At 51.1% G+C, this 16751-nt stretch overlaps 1 protein-coding gene across 3 annotated transcripts; it reads right to left on the bottom strand.

Annotated features, from left to right (window-relative positions):
• Positions 1-181: 181 nt before the first annotated feature.
• On the bottom strand, positions 182-13052 carry FSD1 (fibronectin type III and SPRY domain containing 1). 3 transcript variants are annotated; one of them, XM_080672731.1, is made up of 13 exons: positions 12871-13052; positions 11799-11894; positions 11498-11629; positions 10674-10775; positions 8962-8984; positions 8634-8755; positions 7898-8107; positions 3031-3129; positions 2101-2260; positions 1674-1753; positions 762-1013; positions 572-660; positions 182-473 (listed from the first exon to the last, which is right to left on the bottom strand). In XM_080672731.1, the coding sequence occupies exons 1-13, from the start codon at positions 12883-12885 to the stop codon at positions 363-365; spliced, it is 1491 nt and encodes a 496-aa protein (XP_080528857.1). In that variant the 5' UTR covers positions 12886-13052; the 3' UTR covers positions 182-362. The 3 variants fall into 3 exon arrangements, with proteins under 3 accessions (XP_080528857.1, XP_080528858.1, XP_080528859.1); XM_080672732.1 differs by having other exon boundaries at positions 853-1013; XM_080672733.1 differs by having other exon boundaries at positions 8897-8984; positions 12871-13035.
• Positions 13053-16751: the final 3699 nt, after the last annotated feature.

Raw genomic sequence — 16751 nt, 5'->3', positions numbered from 1 at the left:
AGTGGGACAGTGAGGTGTTCATCAGCTGGCTCCATTCACTCCTAAAGATCGTCAGCTCAGCAAAAACTGCCATTTGACTTTGCCAGAAAAGCCCATTTTACAGCTGGGAAAGCTGAGGTCCAGAGAGGGCCGAGGCACAGCCAGTGCCACCCAGCCCCAAAGAACCAGCAGCACAACTGGCCAGTGTTTGACCTTTATTGGGAAGTGAGGTGGGGAGGAGTTCCTGCCCTGGTGCCTGCTTCCTGTTGGTGACCCCCATTAGGAGTTAAGGCTCCAAGCAGCAAGTGAGAAGAGGGTGCCTGGCTGAAAACAGCTGAGACCTGGTGGTGGCCCCCAAAACCAGCCCAGCTGGGTGCACTGGCCTAGGTGAGGCTGGTATTGGAGCTGCTGGTGGCACTGCCTCGCTTCTGTAGGCAGCGCACGGAGCTGGGGACCTGTAGGCCTGTCGTTACCTGGAAGCTGCCACACCAAACCTGGGAGACAGGGAGGGGAAAGAAGAGGCTCGGCAGCAAAGTCATCACCCAGAGCCACCCCCCCTCTGCCCCATCTCAGGCCGTGGAGGGGACCTTACTGTGAAAGCAGGCAGCAGTGGCTGAGTGAACCTGGCCTTGAAGGTGTGCAGCAGCTGTTTGGTGCGGGCATTGTAGAAGGACAGGAGGCCTGGGTGGAGGGCAGAGGGACGGGGACCAGTTAGAGGGTTTGCGGCAGAGAGATCAGACAGGCAGAGGTGGCTGGAGATGCCAGCTGGGGCCCAGGGTCACCTTGGTGGAAGTCGCAGTGCACGCCCAGGCAGTCAGGCACGGGGGCATCCAGCACCTTGGCCTTGTTGGCATGCTTGGCGGTGAAGCTGACCTGCAGCCAGTTGTTGATGTGCAGGCACCAGGACGCCGCGGTCTTGCCTAGCTGCTCGAAGCGGCCGAGGCTGCGGTAGGCCACCCCCACGCCGAATGCCTTGCTGTCTGGCTCATAGTGCACCTCCCAGTAATGTTCCCCGCCATCTATCAGCGTGTCCCCTGTGGGGCAGGGTGGGCAGTGAGAACAAGGTAGAATAGGGTCCCAGGTGCTCTTCCACAAAGGGGCAGCCACCTAGGTACTCCCCAGACCACAGCTATTCCCTCCAGATACTCCTTGGTCTCCAGCTATTCCTTCCAGATATTTCCCAGGATTTATCAACTTCCTCTAGATACTAAGTCCAGATTCTCTCCAAGCTTCCACTAGTCCTTTCAGATTCTCTACAAGTACAAGCTACTCCTTCCAGATACTTCCAGGCCTTAAAAACCCCTTTCAATTCTTCTCCATGTTCAGTCCTCAATTCTTTCCAGAAACTAGATAATCCCCAAACCTTTGCTCCTGGCTGATTCCAAGTATTCCCATAGGCCTCAACTCCTACTGGAGTCCAGACACTTTCCAGGACTCCAGACTCCTTCTTGTTGCTTCCCAGACTCCCAGTTTGCTCCTGGTGGAGACCAGGTTCTTCCAAGCCTCAGCTTCCCTTCCCCTCCCCAAACTTCCCTTTCCACCAGCACCACAACACATGTTATTGGGACCATTCCCAGAGAAGCTTTGTTGATGGCAGCCTCAGTTTCCCCAGCCAAAGGAGTTCTCTCCCACGCTGCAGCATCAGAGCCCTGGCCAGAATTCCCCACTCTCCTCCAAGCTTCCCCCCTCCTTACCTAGCACCGTGTAGGACTCAGCTGTGAAGCGATCCCGTCCCCCACGACCTGAGGGTATCCTCTTGGGAGATGGAGTACCTCTGTGGGTGACAGGGAGGGGAGCACTCAGTTCAGCCCTCACCTCCCGTACAGGGATGCTTTTCTGGTCTACCCCAGCCACTGTGGACTTCTCATCGGTCCTTGACAGTATTTGGTCCTTTACATATACTGGGCCCCTGATGTCAGAACATGCCTGTGCCCTTCCTTGTCTGGAAAACTGTTCAGCCGTCAATACCCAGTTCAAAGTCTCCTCTCCCTCGATTCACTATTTTGGCTCCCCAGCTCCATGTCCCTCCCTCCACCCCAGCCTTGCCCACACTGGGTTGTGTGTTCATGTCCATCTTGACCTCCTCTACCAGAGACTAAGGGAGGGGAGGGGGCAGGCTACCTGGCTGGGGAGTTGACGGGAGACGCCGTCCGCCCCTTGCCATCTTTCTCTCGAGCTTTGATATCCTGCACCTTCCCGCCCATGGCGTCCCACTCCACGGAGAGATCATCCACCCGAAGATTCTGGTGGGATGTGGATGCATCCAGGCGGAACATGAACGCTGGGGCCGGGCAGACGTGGGAGTCACAGAGATGGGGAAACCCGGAGAGACACAGAGACAGAGACAAACAGTGACCAAGACAGACCATGACAGGGACAGAGAACAGAGAGAGACAAAGGAACAGAGACAAGACAGAGAGAGAGAAAGACACCAGTAAAGTCTCGGAGACAGACAGATATAGAGACGACAGGCAGAAAGACACCAAAAGACATAAGATGGGGAAAAGGGAGGGGGCAGACCATAGAGCCAGAGGAGTAAAGGCCAAGGGCTTGTTGTCTACAGGCTTCCCAGGCCTGGAGCCGTTTTCAAACCACTGTGCTGCCCCGTGCTTCCGGTGGCACTAATCCCGGGAAAGGGAGTGGGCAGCAATGGGACAGTTAAGCTAGACTGAAAAAGGCCATGCAAAGGCGTCACTGTGGGAGGCTAAGAAGCTGTCTGCACTACTGACACACCCGCCCCAGTTCTATAGAGCACTTACTCATTTGGGGGAGGGGGAGAGAGGAAGTGTGTGTGTGTGTGTGTGTGTGTGTGTGTGTGTGTGTGTAAACCATCCAGGTATAAAGGGATCAAGAGCAAAAGTAAAGGACAAAAGCAGGTTTATACCAGACACTCAGGGTGCGGACTTCTACTGTGGACTAAGCTCTGAGCTTTCTGGCAGCCAGGGTAAAAAGGCCCACAAAATCCTGAAGATTCTCATTTCACACCAGTCCCTGGGGCCCCAGGAGTGAAGGGTTATAGTCAGAGCCAGGGTAGGTGTGGGAGCCAGTCACCTGGTGTCTCCAGAGTCACCGGCTCGGAGAACTCGCCTGCAACTGCCTTATTACAGGCCTTCACACGGAAATTCATGTATTTCATGTCAAACTTGAGACCTAGGAGACAACAGAGGAAATCTCAACACAGACATTGAGCAGGAGGTTAGAGGCCCCTGTGTCCCATAGTAAACCCGCCACAGTAGCCTCCTCATTCTAAGGAGCACCTTGCAAATGACATCTTAACCTCTGAGAAACCTTACCCACATACACCTGTGGAGCTATGAATTACGTGGTTCTGCACCCAACCCAGACTGGCCAGAGTCTTCCCTAGGACTCTGGCTGGTATAGGGAGCAGAGCAGAGCTGGCCAGCTCGGAGGAAGTAACTCCAGGGAAAATCGTCAGTGCTCTTGGCTAGTCTCCTGGAGAATGCAAGTCCCAGAGCCAAAAAGTGCAACCCCTGGATCTAGCCATACCTAGTTACTTAGGAAAGATTTTCCCTACTACTAGGATATATCTCGCCCTCCCTTTCTGTCCTTTTTTTTTTTTAAGGTTTCTTCCGATCTTAAAAAAATAAAAAGAAGCTATCGAGCTGTCTTCCCCTCAAGTTAAACCTCTTTGGAGGCTTAGGAACACCCTCTTCGCTGCCCCCTCAGTCTGCCCCCCCCCCCCCGCCCCCCACCGCTCCGGCCTTGTCAGTCCCCACCTTGCAGGACCTCCTCACTGACCACTCTTCCCCTCCTAGAGCACTGCCCTCTCCTGGCTGCCCCTTCTGGTTGCTCCCCCTTGGTGTTTGCAGGCTCCCCCCCCCTCTCCCGGGTTCCCACCCAAACTGCCTCACTTTGGAGTCCTTTCTCTGAATTCAGCAGTTTGCTCAGCAGCGCCATCTACTGCTCCAGAGCTAAGACTGCCACTCAGAAGGCTTGGATTCAAATATGGAACATGGCCTAGAGTCAGTCACTGTGTGCCTCAGTTTCCTATTCTGCCAAAACAGAGATCATATTCCCCACGCTGAGCAGGGTTCACATGAGGATGAGATGAGTTGAGAAATGGAAATCATAAACACTTAACCAAAACCCTCTTGTCTTTCCAAGCAATCAACGAGATAGTAGGTTGATTGCAAATAACCACATATTTCCATAGGTGAGCACATTCACATATTCCTCAATACCACACACCTTTTAATAGATTCCAACTTCCTACCCTGAGGAACTAACTCACTAGGAATTTTGTAAAAGGTGAGAGAGTGTGGCTATAAAAAGGATGCATCAGAAAGCCTGTGACAGAGCAGATCTATACCTGGATTGTGGTGGTAGTGACAAGAATTTGCATGTGGGGTAAACTTGCATATGGGATTACACACACACATGAATGGGGTACATGAAACTGGTGAAATGTAAATCAACACTAGAATGTAGTCATGTCAGTTTCCTGGTTCTGATATTGAACTACAGCTATGTAAGCTGCCACTACTGGAGGAAGTGGGACATACCCAGACAAGGGTCAGCCTTAAAAAAGGAAGGAGCCCTGACCGGTTTGGCTCAGTGGATAGAGTGTTGGCCTGTGGACTCAAGGGTCCCAGGTTCGATTCCAGTCAAGGGCATGTACCTTGGTTGTGGGCACATCCCCAGTAGGGGGTATACAGGAGGCAGCTGATTGATGTTTCTCTCTCATTGATGTTTCTAACTCTCTCTCCCTCTCCCTTCCTCTCTGAATATATATATATATATATATATATATATATATATATATATATATATATATTTTAATACATTTTATTGATTTTTTACAGAGAGGAAGGGAGAGTGATAGAGAGTTAGAAACATTGATAAGAGAGAAGCATCTATAAGAGAGGAACATCGACCAGCTGCCTCCTGCACACTCCCTACTGGGTATGTGCCCGCAACCAAGGTACATGCCCTTGACCAGAATCGAACCTGGGACCCTTGAATCCACAGACCGACGCTCTATCCACTGAGCCAAACCGGTTAGGGCTCTGAATATATTTTTTTTTAAAAAGGAAGGAAATTCTAACACGTTCTACAGCATGGATGAACCTGGAAGACATGTGAACGAAATAAGCCAGTCACAAAAGAATAAATACTGTTTGGTTCCACTCCTATGTGGTACTTATAGTAGTAAAAATCAGAGGAACAGGAAGTCAAATATTGGGAGGAGAAATGGGAGTTAGTGTTTAATGGGGACAGAGTTTCTTAAAGTTTTGCAAGATGAAAAGTTACAGAGATGGATGGTGGTGATGGCTGCACAACAATGTGAATGTACTTAATGCCACAGCCTAAAATGGTTAAGCCTGGCTGTGGTAGCTCAGTGGATTGAGCGTTGTCCCATGGACCAAGAGGTCCTGGGTTCGATTCCCAGTCAGGGCACATGCCTGGGTTGCGGGCTTGATCCCCAGTACATCATTGATGTTTCTATCTTTCCCTCTCCCTTCCTTTCTGAAATCAATAAAAATATATTTTTTTAAATGGTTAAGATTGGACATGCTCTCCCTCCCCGGAGCATGCCCAAGCCTCCCCGGCCCTTGTTTCCCCATTCCTAAATTCAAAGGACCCCACAAAGCTTGCAACCAGGGCAGCAATGAGCAGCGACAGCTTATCCAGGACTAACCCGCACCGAACCTGTTCCCAAGACTACCTTTTCTCTTTTTCTGAAAAGTTTTCACCTAAATTTATTATTTAGCTACACTTACTCCCTCCATGTAAGATGCAATTTTGTTGGCAAGATTTTCTTCTTTTATCCTGAGCAAGTGTATTTACTGTCTCCTTTAAATATATCTCTGACTTCTTAATCAGCCAAAGCAGCCCGGCCTAGGCTCATTTCCCAACCTAGTCCCTCTCCTGTTATCCTAGGCCCTTGGTCAGCAAACTGCGGCTCGCAAGCCACATGCGGCTTTTTGGCCCCTTGAGTGTGGCTCTTCCACAAAATACCACGGCCTGGGCGAGTCTATATTGAAGAAGTGGCGTTAGAAGAAGTTTAAGTTTAAAAAATTTGGCTCTCAAAAGAAATTTCAGTCCTAGCTGGTTTGGCTCAGTGGATAGAGCGTTGGCCTGCGGACTGAAGGGTCCCAGGTTCGATTCCGGTCAAGGGCATGTACCTTGGTTGCAGGCACATCCCCAGTAGGGGTTGTGCAGGAGGCAGCTGATCGATGTTTCTCTCTCATCGATGTTTCTAACTCTCTCGCCCTCTCCCTTCCTCTCTGTAAAAAAATCAATAAAATATATTAAAAAAAAAAGAAATTTCAATCATTGTACTGTTGCTATTTGGCTCTGTTGACGAATGAGTTTGCTGACCACTGTCCTAGGCCCTTCCCCAGCTTTAATAAATGTCCTCTAGCTCTACCCTGTTTGGCTCAGTGGATAGAGTGTTGGCCTGCAGACTGAAGGGTCCCAGGTTTGATTCTGGTCAAGGGCATGTACCTCAGTTGCAGGCTCAATCCCTGGCCCTGGTTGGGGTGCATGTGGGAGGTAACCAATCGATGCATCTCTCTCACATCTATGTTTCTCTCTCTCTTTGTCTTTCCCCCTCCCTTCCACTCTCTCTAAAAATCAATGGGAAAAGATCCTCGGGTGAGGGTTAACAACAAAAAATGACCTCTAGCCCTGGCTGGTTTGGCTCAGTGGATAGAGCGTTGGCTTGCGGACTGAGGGGTCCCAGGTTCGATTCCAGTCAAGGGCATGTACCTTGGTTGCGGGCACATCCCCAGTGGGAGGTGTGCAGGAGGCAGCTGATCGATGTTTCTCTCTCATCGATGTTTCTAGCTCTCTATCCCTCTCCCTTCCTCTCTGTAAAATATCAATAAAAATATATATTTAAAAAAAAAATGACCTCTAAAATTAAAAAAAAGAGGTTAAGATGATAAATGCTATATGTATTTTACCACAATAAAAAAGATTGAGGAAAAATGGGGTGTGTTTATTTTGATTCCCATGCAAAGGATAAACCAATAGCTTCTCAGGCCATCTTGCAGGCTGGTGGCTTTTCTTTCCCGCAATTAGCATACTTATCATTAACTATGTTTGCTAATTACAGACAAGGAGCAGGCTAATTACAGCCCAGGAGCTGTGGTGCTGGTTATCCTTCCAGCAAGGCTCTCCCGGCCCTGAGGGTTTCCCTGGCTCAGGATGGCTCTGACACCCAACCCTTTCCCCCATCAGACCCTCCCCTACCAGCTGGGTGGACTCCCCTAAGCTTTCTTTTTTTAAAATATGTTTTTATTGATTTCAGAGTAATAACTGTTATTACTACTTCCTGATAGAAACATCAACACTGCCTCCTGCACGGATCAAGCCAGCAACCCAGGCACGTGCTCTGACCGGAATCAACCACAACCTCCTGGTTCATGGGAGAATGCTCAACCACTGAGCCACACTGGCAGAGCCTTTCTGCTTTCTTGTACCTGCCAAGGAAACCCCCAAATACTGAGAGGGTGGCCCCAGAACACCAGCTCCATGAGGGGAGGGATTTTTTTCTGCTTTCTCACTACTGTAAGGACAGCACCTAGTACAATGTAGCCACTCAATAAACTTGAATGAATGAATGAATGAATGATGGAGAATAGAGATAAGATGTGGATAGAGGGTGCCTCCTTCCCGTGTCCCCTCATCTGTAAAATGGTGATAAGCCTGCCTGTTACATGGGGGTAAAACGTTTAGCACACAGTGAGCCCTCAGTAAGTGCTGCAGCTGCTGTCATCAGTATCCTTGTTATTACTACTTCCTGCTACTCCTGATCAGTCCATCCAGGCTGCTCTCACACCCATGAGTATTGGGGATCACCCACCAGCCTCCAGCTGGCTGACAGGGAAACGGGAGCCCAGAGGGATTAAGCGGCACAGGGGGGTTGGCAGCTGGGCCGAGCCACCCTTACCGGTCAGTGTGTACTCCGTCTGCCGGATGCCCTCCACAACCATCCAGGGCTGGTCCTCCTTGAGACGGGGCGGGCCCTCGAAGTTTGTCCGCCGGTACTCCAGCACGTAGTGGTCAATCTTGCTGTCCTCCTCCGGCATGCGCCACACCAGCGTCACACAGTTGTCTGCCACCAGAGACTCGGCCAGGTCGATCACAGGGGCACTGGGGACTGACCAGGAGAGAGGGTGGAGGGGTCAGGACCCTGCACCAGCAGGGGCAGGCCTTGCTGAGCCCCGTCCACAGGATAGGCCTCCTTGGGGATGAAGCCTTCTCTGGATCCCACCCTTCTGAGTTCTGGGGCCTGTGAGTGCAGCCTCATCAGGGTTCCATCAAAGTGTGAGAGGGGGGGCAGAGCTTTTTCAGGGTTCAACCAACAAATGGCTGGACCTTTTCAGGATTCCACCACTTACAGGTAGAACATTTCCAGAATTCTCTACCAGCTAGGGTCATGGCCTCCATGGAACGCCACCACTGCTGGGCGGGGCCTTTAGGGTTCTGCCACCAGGGACGGGGCTTCCTCAAGATTCCACCAGGTGTGTGGCCACCTTGTGGCACCAGGGGGGCTTCTTTATGGCTCCACCCAAGGGCATTCTTGAGGTTCCCACACCTGGCTGTCACCCTTACTCCAAGCCTTGTCTCAGGGCCTCCCAGACTCCCAGCCACTTCTCTGAAACCCTGGGGCGGTCCCCTCTCACCCGGCAGGAACTTGAGTGCCTGTAGCATCCTCCTCTCCTGGGCAAAGTCTACCATGAGGTGACTCATGTTGTCGCTGACCTTGGCTTTCAATGACAGCCGGAAGGCAGGGGCCATGGTCACACTGCAGGGAAGGAAGTGGAGGCAGCCTGCTGGCAGGCATCTCGGGGCGGGGGGGTGGGGGCCCTGGCCTGGTCCTCCAAGGTGTGGAGGTGACTCCCTCCCCCTGGTTTTGGTCCAGTGCTCTGGGCCAAGAGACCCTCACCTGGATGTCCCCACCGTCATACCAGGGACGGGACACTGGGGTGGGGGCCAGATCCAGTATCTTACCCATCTTTGAGTTGCTTGGCAGCCTAGAAAGAGGGACAGAATAAAATTCAGAGTGTCTAGACTGAATTAGAAAGCCACTGTACAGACAGGAAGACTGAGGTCCAACGTGGCAGCCATTTGCCAAAGTCCCCCAGCACTGGGGCAGAAACCCTTGGCTGTGCCCTGAAAGGACAGAAGGGCAAAAATAGGCTCCACCCCTCCCCCACCTCCTGCCCAGTGCCCAGAACATACAATTGGCAGAGTTAGCAAATAAAAAATACAGGACAGCCAGTTAATTTGCATTTGAGATCAACAATGCTTTTTTTAGTATAGGTATGTCCTAACCTATATTTACAACATACATATACAGTAAGTCCTCCTTAATGTCATCAATAGGTTCTTAAATATATATATATATATATATATATATATATATATATATATATATATATATATAATCTTTTTTTTTTTAATTTCAGAGAGGAAGAGAGAGGTAGAAACATCAATGATGAGAATGAATCATTGACTGGCTGCCTCCTGTACATTGGACCGAGCCCGCAACCCAGGCATGTGCCCTTGACCGGAATCGAACCTGGGACTTTTCCATCCACAGGCCGACGCTCTACTGAGCCAAACCAGCTAGGGCGTCAATAGGTTCTTAGAAACTGCAACTTTAAGCGAAATGATGAATAATAAAATCAACTTTATGGTAGGCTAATTGATATAAACAAGAGATAGGTTCCTATAGCCTATTTCTGGTTACAAGAACATCACCAAACTTCTAAATAAAGACCCCAAACACTTCTAATATTAAACATGGAAATAACTGTGAGCCGTTTCCAACCTCCTGATTCCACTTCAGGGTTGCAGGTGGCCGGAGTCTCTCCCAGCAACTCAGGCACAAGGTAGGAACCCACCCTGGACAAGACACCTTTCCATCACAGGCACACTTACACCCACCCCAGACTCGATCGAGACTGGGACCGTGTAGCCACGCCAATTCACCCCACGTGCACAGCTTTGGGATGTGGGAGGAAACTGGAGTCCCTGGAGAAAACCCACGCAGATATGGAGAGAATGTGCACACTCCACACAGAGAGTGGCCTCAACCAGAATGTTTTCCCCACATCCATGTTATAGCAAAACAACTTTGAATAAAACAGTGTTATTCAAGGACCTGCTGTACTAAATATTGCATGGGATATAGTATACTAAAAAATTACTCACTGTTAAATTTAAATTTCAAATAAATAATTATTATTTTAATATAAATATATCCCACGCAACATTTGAGAAATACTTATATAAACATTTGCATGGGATACACTTATACTAAAAAAATTATTCTTTGTTAAATATGAACTTCAGATTAACAACAAATAATTATTATTTATTTACTTATTTTTAAAACTTTTATTTCTTGATTTTCAGAGAGAGAGAGAGATTTGTTGTTCGACCAGTCCATTCATTCACTGGTTAATTCTTGCACGTGCCCTGAGCAGGGATCTGCAATCTTGGGTCATTGGCATGATGCTTCAACCACGCCACCTGGCCAGGGCCAATAATATATATTTTTTAAGTATAAGTATGTCCCAAAGATCACATGGAATACTAAATATTGCAGGGGCCATACTTTACTAAAAAGTTACTTGTGGTGGATATGAAATGCAAATTTAACTGGGTGTCCTGTATTTTGTCTGGAAGCCCTACCAGCATGGCTTCTGAGGCCCCACCTGAGGAAAGTCTTCGCTGTCTGTGGCCTGCAGGGTCTGGTTGGCCGTCTCCAGAAGCTCCTCAGAGCTCTCCAGGGCCCGAGTGCAGGCAGCCAGCTGGTTCTGCGGGTGGCAGGGCACTGAGGGAGGAAACCTCTCACCCCAGTGCATCAAACCCTCCCAGGCCACCCCACTGCCTTTGGGATTCAGGGCACCACACCCTTTTTCCACTCCAAGTGGGAGAGGGCGGCTGGAGAAAGGTTGGGTGTTGCTCCTCGAAGAACATCGGAATCACCTGGGGATCCTTCCTCAAACACTCACATGCTCAGGCCACACCTGAGCCTAGGGACCAGCATCCCCAGGGATGGGAGTCTGGGGTGTTAGGAAGTTGCCCAGGAGGTTTCAGTGCAGCCCCACCAATCCCACAGGAGCCATGGGGGGTGTTTGGCCATCAGATCTGGGGGACCAGTGGGAAGGGCTGAGAAACTGGAGTCACTGGGTGAGAACAGGAGGGAGGAACAGCCAGTTGTGGGGGTGTGGCTGTGGCAATGGAGAGAAGTGGGTGGAATGGACAGGATTAAGAGGGAGAACAGGTGGGTGGGGGATTGACAGGTCATGGCCAAGGAGGGGACAGGCAAGAGACCAGGGAAAGAGGAGGCGAGGCCAACATCAACAGGGTGTCTGGCTCTGGACACTGGGAACACGGGAGCATCTCCAAGAAGGGACACAGGAAAAGGAGCGGGTTTGGAAAAAGACATGAGGCCAGCTGAGATCTGTTGAATCTGAGGGGTGCATTGGAGATGGCATCGGGGCAGGGGTCTTGGAGAGTCCCCCGAGACACACACCTGCAGCTCGTAGGTTCGGCTGGCACGGTCCTGTTTTATCTTCATGAGCATCCCCTCCTTCAGCTCCTCCAGGAGGGAGAAAAGGGACTGGAACTCCGCCTCCAGGTCCTCCTGCACCTTGGCGGAGTTCGCCTTGGAGAGACGTTGCAGGTCTGAACAGCCAGGACTGGCCAAAGCCCATGCTCAGGTGGGGAAACTGAGGCCTGGACATGGCAGCCGGACCCAGAGTTCCACAGTTATCAGCAGCAACAGGCTAGCTCATAGGACTGCCCCCTCCCTCCCTTCCATCACCTGCCCTCACCTCTATGTTCAGCAGCATCTGCTTGAGGGAGTAGATAAAACTCTGAATCTCTTCATTCTTCACAGCCAGCGTGGTGATGATCTTCCGCAGAGCCTCCTGCCCCACGGGAAGCGCACACACACACAAGGCCAGTAAGCCCCTCAGCCTGGCCCAGCTCCCTCCCTTGGAGCTCATCACTCCAACCTCCAGAGATCCAGGGAGATGTGGGGCCACTGTGCCAATGTGCTTGGGCACTCACCAGGAGGCAGGCCCTGGGTGAAGCTCTGGTCCTACCTCCCCTCACCCAGCAGGTGGGCACCATGAAGATACCCATTTTACAGGAGAGGAGACTGAGGCACAGAGTGAGCCTCTCAACTCTGGGAACAAACTCTGGGCGGGAGCACAAAGCCTTCAAACCTATATCCTGAGGGCGGGGCATGATAAGGTGAGGGGCTAGCTTGGGAAAAGAAAACCCCAAAGGAAAATGATGCCTGCAGAAAATGGGCTAACCTTGGAAAAGGGATTGGCAAGGAGAAAGGAGGAAGCTGAGGAGAGCGGGTGCCAGAGAGCCCAGGTAAGTTGGGAAGGGGGATGGTCTGGGGCAGGGGATGCCGGGAGGGAATGCTGGAAGGGAAGGCGGCGTGGGAGGGTCTTGCTGGGGCCTGTAGCTCTGACCCAGGTCTCGGACGGGTCTGTTTTCTGGGGGCGCAGGGTCGGTGGAGTCACCTGTGCTGAGCTGGTGGGGCGGGGCGGGGCGGGGCGGGGCGGGTTGGGTTCTGGGACACCTGGTCCGCAGTCCGGATGGAAGGCGTGGGGGATGGGGTCAAGGCTGCGTCCGGGATACTGGGCGGAGGTGGGGGTGGGGGTGTAGAGGGGATGCGTCTGAACCCAGGCTAGGATTATGAGGAGTCTGGGCAAATGTGGGGGGCTACGTTCCCAAAGGAGGGGCTAGACTGGGCCAGGCTGCGGCAGGGGTGGAGTCTGCACCGCAGAGCAGCTGCGGGCGGGGGCGGGGAGGGCGCTGCGGCATCCTCTGGTTCCCTCTCTTTGGGTACCCCGAGGCGGGTCCCTCCGCGCCCCGCCCTGGTCTTACCCTCTGGTCCTCCATGGCTGCAGCCCAGCTCGTCCCGGCCCGGCCCGCGGGCCCCGCTTGCTCTTCTTGTCCCCAAGCTGGCTTTGCCGCTGCCGGGAGCCAATGGCCCGCCGAGCCCTCGCCGCGCTGCCGCGCTGCCGCGCCCCCCTTCAGCGCTCCATCACTGGCCACAACGCGCAGGCGCGACCCCCACCCAATGCGGCAGGCTGGGAAATGTAGTCCCGCGCTGGGGTCTCCGAGAGAAGGGGCACCCCTAATCCCTCACCCACCCACCTCCAAGCCTCCACCCCCAGAACCTGGGACGCACTCGGTGACATTGGTAATTGGCAGATATGGCTGAGCTGAAGGGAGTCTGGAGCTGGGAGATAGGATGTCTGGGTTTGAACCCAAGCCCTGCCCTGTGACCTAGAGCCCTTCCTAGTCCTCCTGGTGCCTCAGTCTCCCCACTGGATCACCCACACTGCTGCTCACGCTGAAATTCTACCGAAATCTGGCCCCTGAGATCTGGCCCCTGACGACTCACAACCTTGCATTTACTGAAAAGCCAAGGTCTTTGCCCTGCGGATGTTCAGTCTTCCAATGCCTTCTTTCCCTCCGAGATCTGGATTCTGCTATTCCACCTCCACTGCTCCCCTTCCCCACTCCCCACTCCCCACTCCCCACTGCAGCATCACCTGCCCTTCCAATGCCCCCCCTCCTTCAGGCCAGGTGTGTTTATATATAGTCTTCCAGAAAGATCTCCACTCAGTGGGACACATTCCCACTCACATATGCATATACCTCTCAAACAAAATTTAGAAAACTTTGGGAAACTGAGGCAAAGTGTGGCTGGAAGTGGAGCCCCATGCAGCATTGTTCCCCAGACATCTGCAGCCTGGCCCAGGTGTCACACCTACCTCTGTGTCAGGGACAGAGATTGTGGCGGGAAGTCTGTCAAATGAGAGGGTTAGAGGTGGTGGCGGGTGCCAGCCAGAGAGGAAGGCCTGATGGGCCAGGAATGGGGTCCATGGGCACAGCCCTGGTCCTCCTGGTGCAGTTCTGGGGTGAGTACTTGGGCCTCTCTCACCTCTGCACCCCCTTCTGTTGTCCACCACTCCAGCTGCCTACCCCTTCCCCGCAAAGCTCCTGTAAACCTTAGTCTCTCTGCTCTGCCCAATAAGGCCTGTCTCTCTCTCTGATACTCAGAACCTTAGGAGAGCTGAAGGGGTCTAGCAAGGGTCCTCAGAGGGGGCCCTTAGTATAAAATTTAAACTATGACCTACATACCAGTCTTGGGTGACCTGGCCTCAGTGGCTTCTCTCATCACCACATCACCCCCTCTGCCTTCCCTCCCTCCCCCTTGGCCACCTACTAGCTTGTCTTTTTCTTTTTTTCTAGGACACCAAGCTTGATCCCACCTCTGGGACTTTGCACATGCTGTTCCCTCTGCCTGAAACATTCTTCCCTGGATTTCATCTCTCTATCCTCAGCTGCAATTGTGTCTCAAATGCTAGGAGCTTAATGTAAACTCACCCCTTCTGGGGGATCTAACAGGTGCCAAAAGCAAACTCTTCTTCTACTCAGTCCTCCTCTTCTCTCTTTTTAGCATTCAGACCCCTGCTCAGATGTCACCTTCCCTGAGAGGCCTTCCTTGACCACCCTCAATAAGTAGATTCTCACCTCATCCTTATCCCCTACTGCCACTCCCTCTTCCTTTCCTCCATTATTATTCTTATTTCACGATTTCCTGTGTCTCTCTCTGCCCTCAGGGTAGGGATTTTTGTTTGAATAGGTCATCTCCGTGTTTGTGTCCACAGTGTCCAGAACAGGCACATACAAAGCGACATTTGTGTGGCTGAGAGCTGGGCAGGTCATAAAGTCCATCCTGAAATTTTCACAAGTGCTGAGTTATACTCATTTCACAGATGAGGCCATTGCACCTCAGCAAGAAGAAGTGAGCTTGTAAAAGGTCATACAGACAGCAAGGTTTTAACCCCTTACTGCCTCACCACAGTGACCTGGCTCTGGGAGTAAGACCACACGTGTACACACACACACACACACACACACACACACACACACACACACTGAGAAAGGCCTCACTCACCTCTTCTGCCTCCCGGCCCTGCAAGGAGCCACAGGTCTGAGTGTGCTACAGGGGCCAAGTTGCTGCAGGGGAGGCAGGACAGCCAGGTGACCTTGACCTGTCAGGTGATACAGTCTCAGGCCTGGGAGCAGCTCCTTGTGGAGTGGACCAAGGACAGTGTTACCTTGCCCACCATACGTCACCAGCAGCAACCTCAGCCTGGAGGTCTGTGGACCTCAGAGATGGCTCTTCCAGCAACCACCTGGCAATCTCACTTTGCAGCTGGACCGCGAGTTTCACCCACAGTGGGAACTACTTGTGCTGGGCAACCATGGAGATTCCTGAATTGGTGGAGGCCAAGGGCGATGGAGCGCAGCTCCTGGACACAGGTGTGAGAGCAAGTGGGGAGAAGAGGCAGGGACTTGGGACTTCTAGAATCTTAAGACTGGAATTTCAAACAGCTAGAAACGTAAGCTCTAAATTCAAATCAGATTTTTAGGAACAGAAATCCTGTAAACGCAAGAACATCAAATCATAAATCACAGAGCCAAAGGCATGCTGAAACTTATAACTCTAGACCAGAGCTCTGGCAAACTTGTTCTGGAAAGGGCACTGTAGTAAATATTTTCTGTTTTGTGAACAGGTGGCCTCTGTTGCAGCTACTTGCTCTGCCTTTGTAAGCCCTAGAGCAGTGGTTCTCAACCTTTCTAATGCCGCGACCCTTTAATACAGTTCCTCATGTTGTGGTGACCCCCAACCATAAAATTATTTTCGTTGCTACTTCATAACTGTAATCTTGCTACTGTTATGAATTGTAATGTAAATATCTGTGCTTTCTGATGGTCTTAGGCTACCCTGCTAGCGGTTCTCAACCTGTGGGTCACGACCCACAGGTTGAGAACCACTGCTGTAGAGGATAGTAGGCTAATGGCGGGGCTGGGTTCCCATAAAACTTTGAGCCCTGCCTGGTGTGGCTCAGTTGGTTGTGTGGAGAGGTCACTGGTTCCATTCCTGGTCACCTGACAGGGTTGTGGGCTCCATCCTCAGTGGGGGCTGTGCAGGAGGCAGCTAATCAATGTTTTTCTCTCCCCCCTCTTCTTTCCTCTCTCTCTCAAATCAATAAAAACATATTTTGAAAAAGAACTTTAAATGATATAAATCAAAACAGTGATCATCTATGGGGGTGGTATGTACAGGCAACTTTCTGCAGAGATTGAAACATTCTATGTTTAGATTGATACGTTGTTTATATGTGTGAAAACATTTGTAAGCACTTAAATATTTTAAAGTATAAAATAAAAACTAAAAACAGAACTTTATTTGAAGAAACAGGCAGTGGGCCGAATTTGATCAGCAGGCTGTATAGTTTGCTGAACCCAGTTCTAGAATATCATAATCATAAAGACTCGTGAGTACATATAATTCTGGAGTTTTTATTAAAAACAATTCCAGCCCTAGCAGGTTTGGCTAAGTTGATAGAGCATCGGCCTGAGGATTGAAAGGTCCCAGGTTCGATTCCAGTCAAGGGCACATGCCCAGGTTGGGGGCTTGATCCCCAGTGGGGGGTGATCAATGATTCTCACTTATCATTGATGTTTCTATCTCTCTCTCCCTCTCCCTTCCTCTCTGAAATCAATAAAAATATATATTTTTTAAAAAATGCCAGAATCGTTTTTTTAAAAACATGTCATTAAAGCATATCCTGCATACAAAGGATATAAAGCATAAAGCATACAGCTCAATGAATGTCAGTCTGTTCTGGCTGCTATAACAAAATATTGCAGACTGTGTGGTTTATAAACAACAGAAATTTATT

The sequence above is a fragment of the Plecotus auritus genome (genome assembly GCF_963455305.1).
Source record: "Plecotus auritus genome assembly, chromosome: 6".
NCBI lineage: Eukaryota > Metazoa > Chordata > Mammalia > Chiroptera > Vespertilionidae > Plecotus > Plecotus auritus.
Note: the sequence above shows the minus strand (reverse complement) of the source record. Positions and strands in the feature narration are given on the sequence as shown.

What these genes read in the sequence shown, in the direction of transcription:
- FSD1 (XM_080672731.1), bottom strand. An exon ending in GCCGAACCTACGAGCTGCAG is followed by an intron (nt 10,776 to 11,497) that starts GTGTGTGTCTCG and finishes TGCCACCCGCAG; the next exon opens with AACCAGCTGGCTGCCTGCAC. An exon ending in CACTGCTGCCTGCTTTCACA is followed by an intron (nt 474 to 571) that starts GTAAGGTCCCCT and finishes CCTGTCTCCCAG; the next exon opens with GTTTGGTGTGGCAGCTTCCA.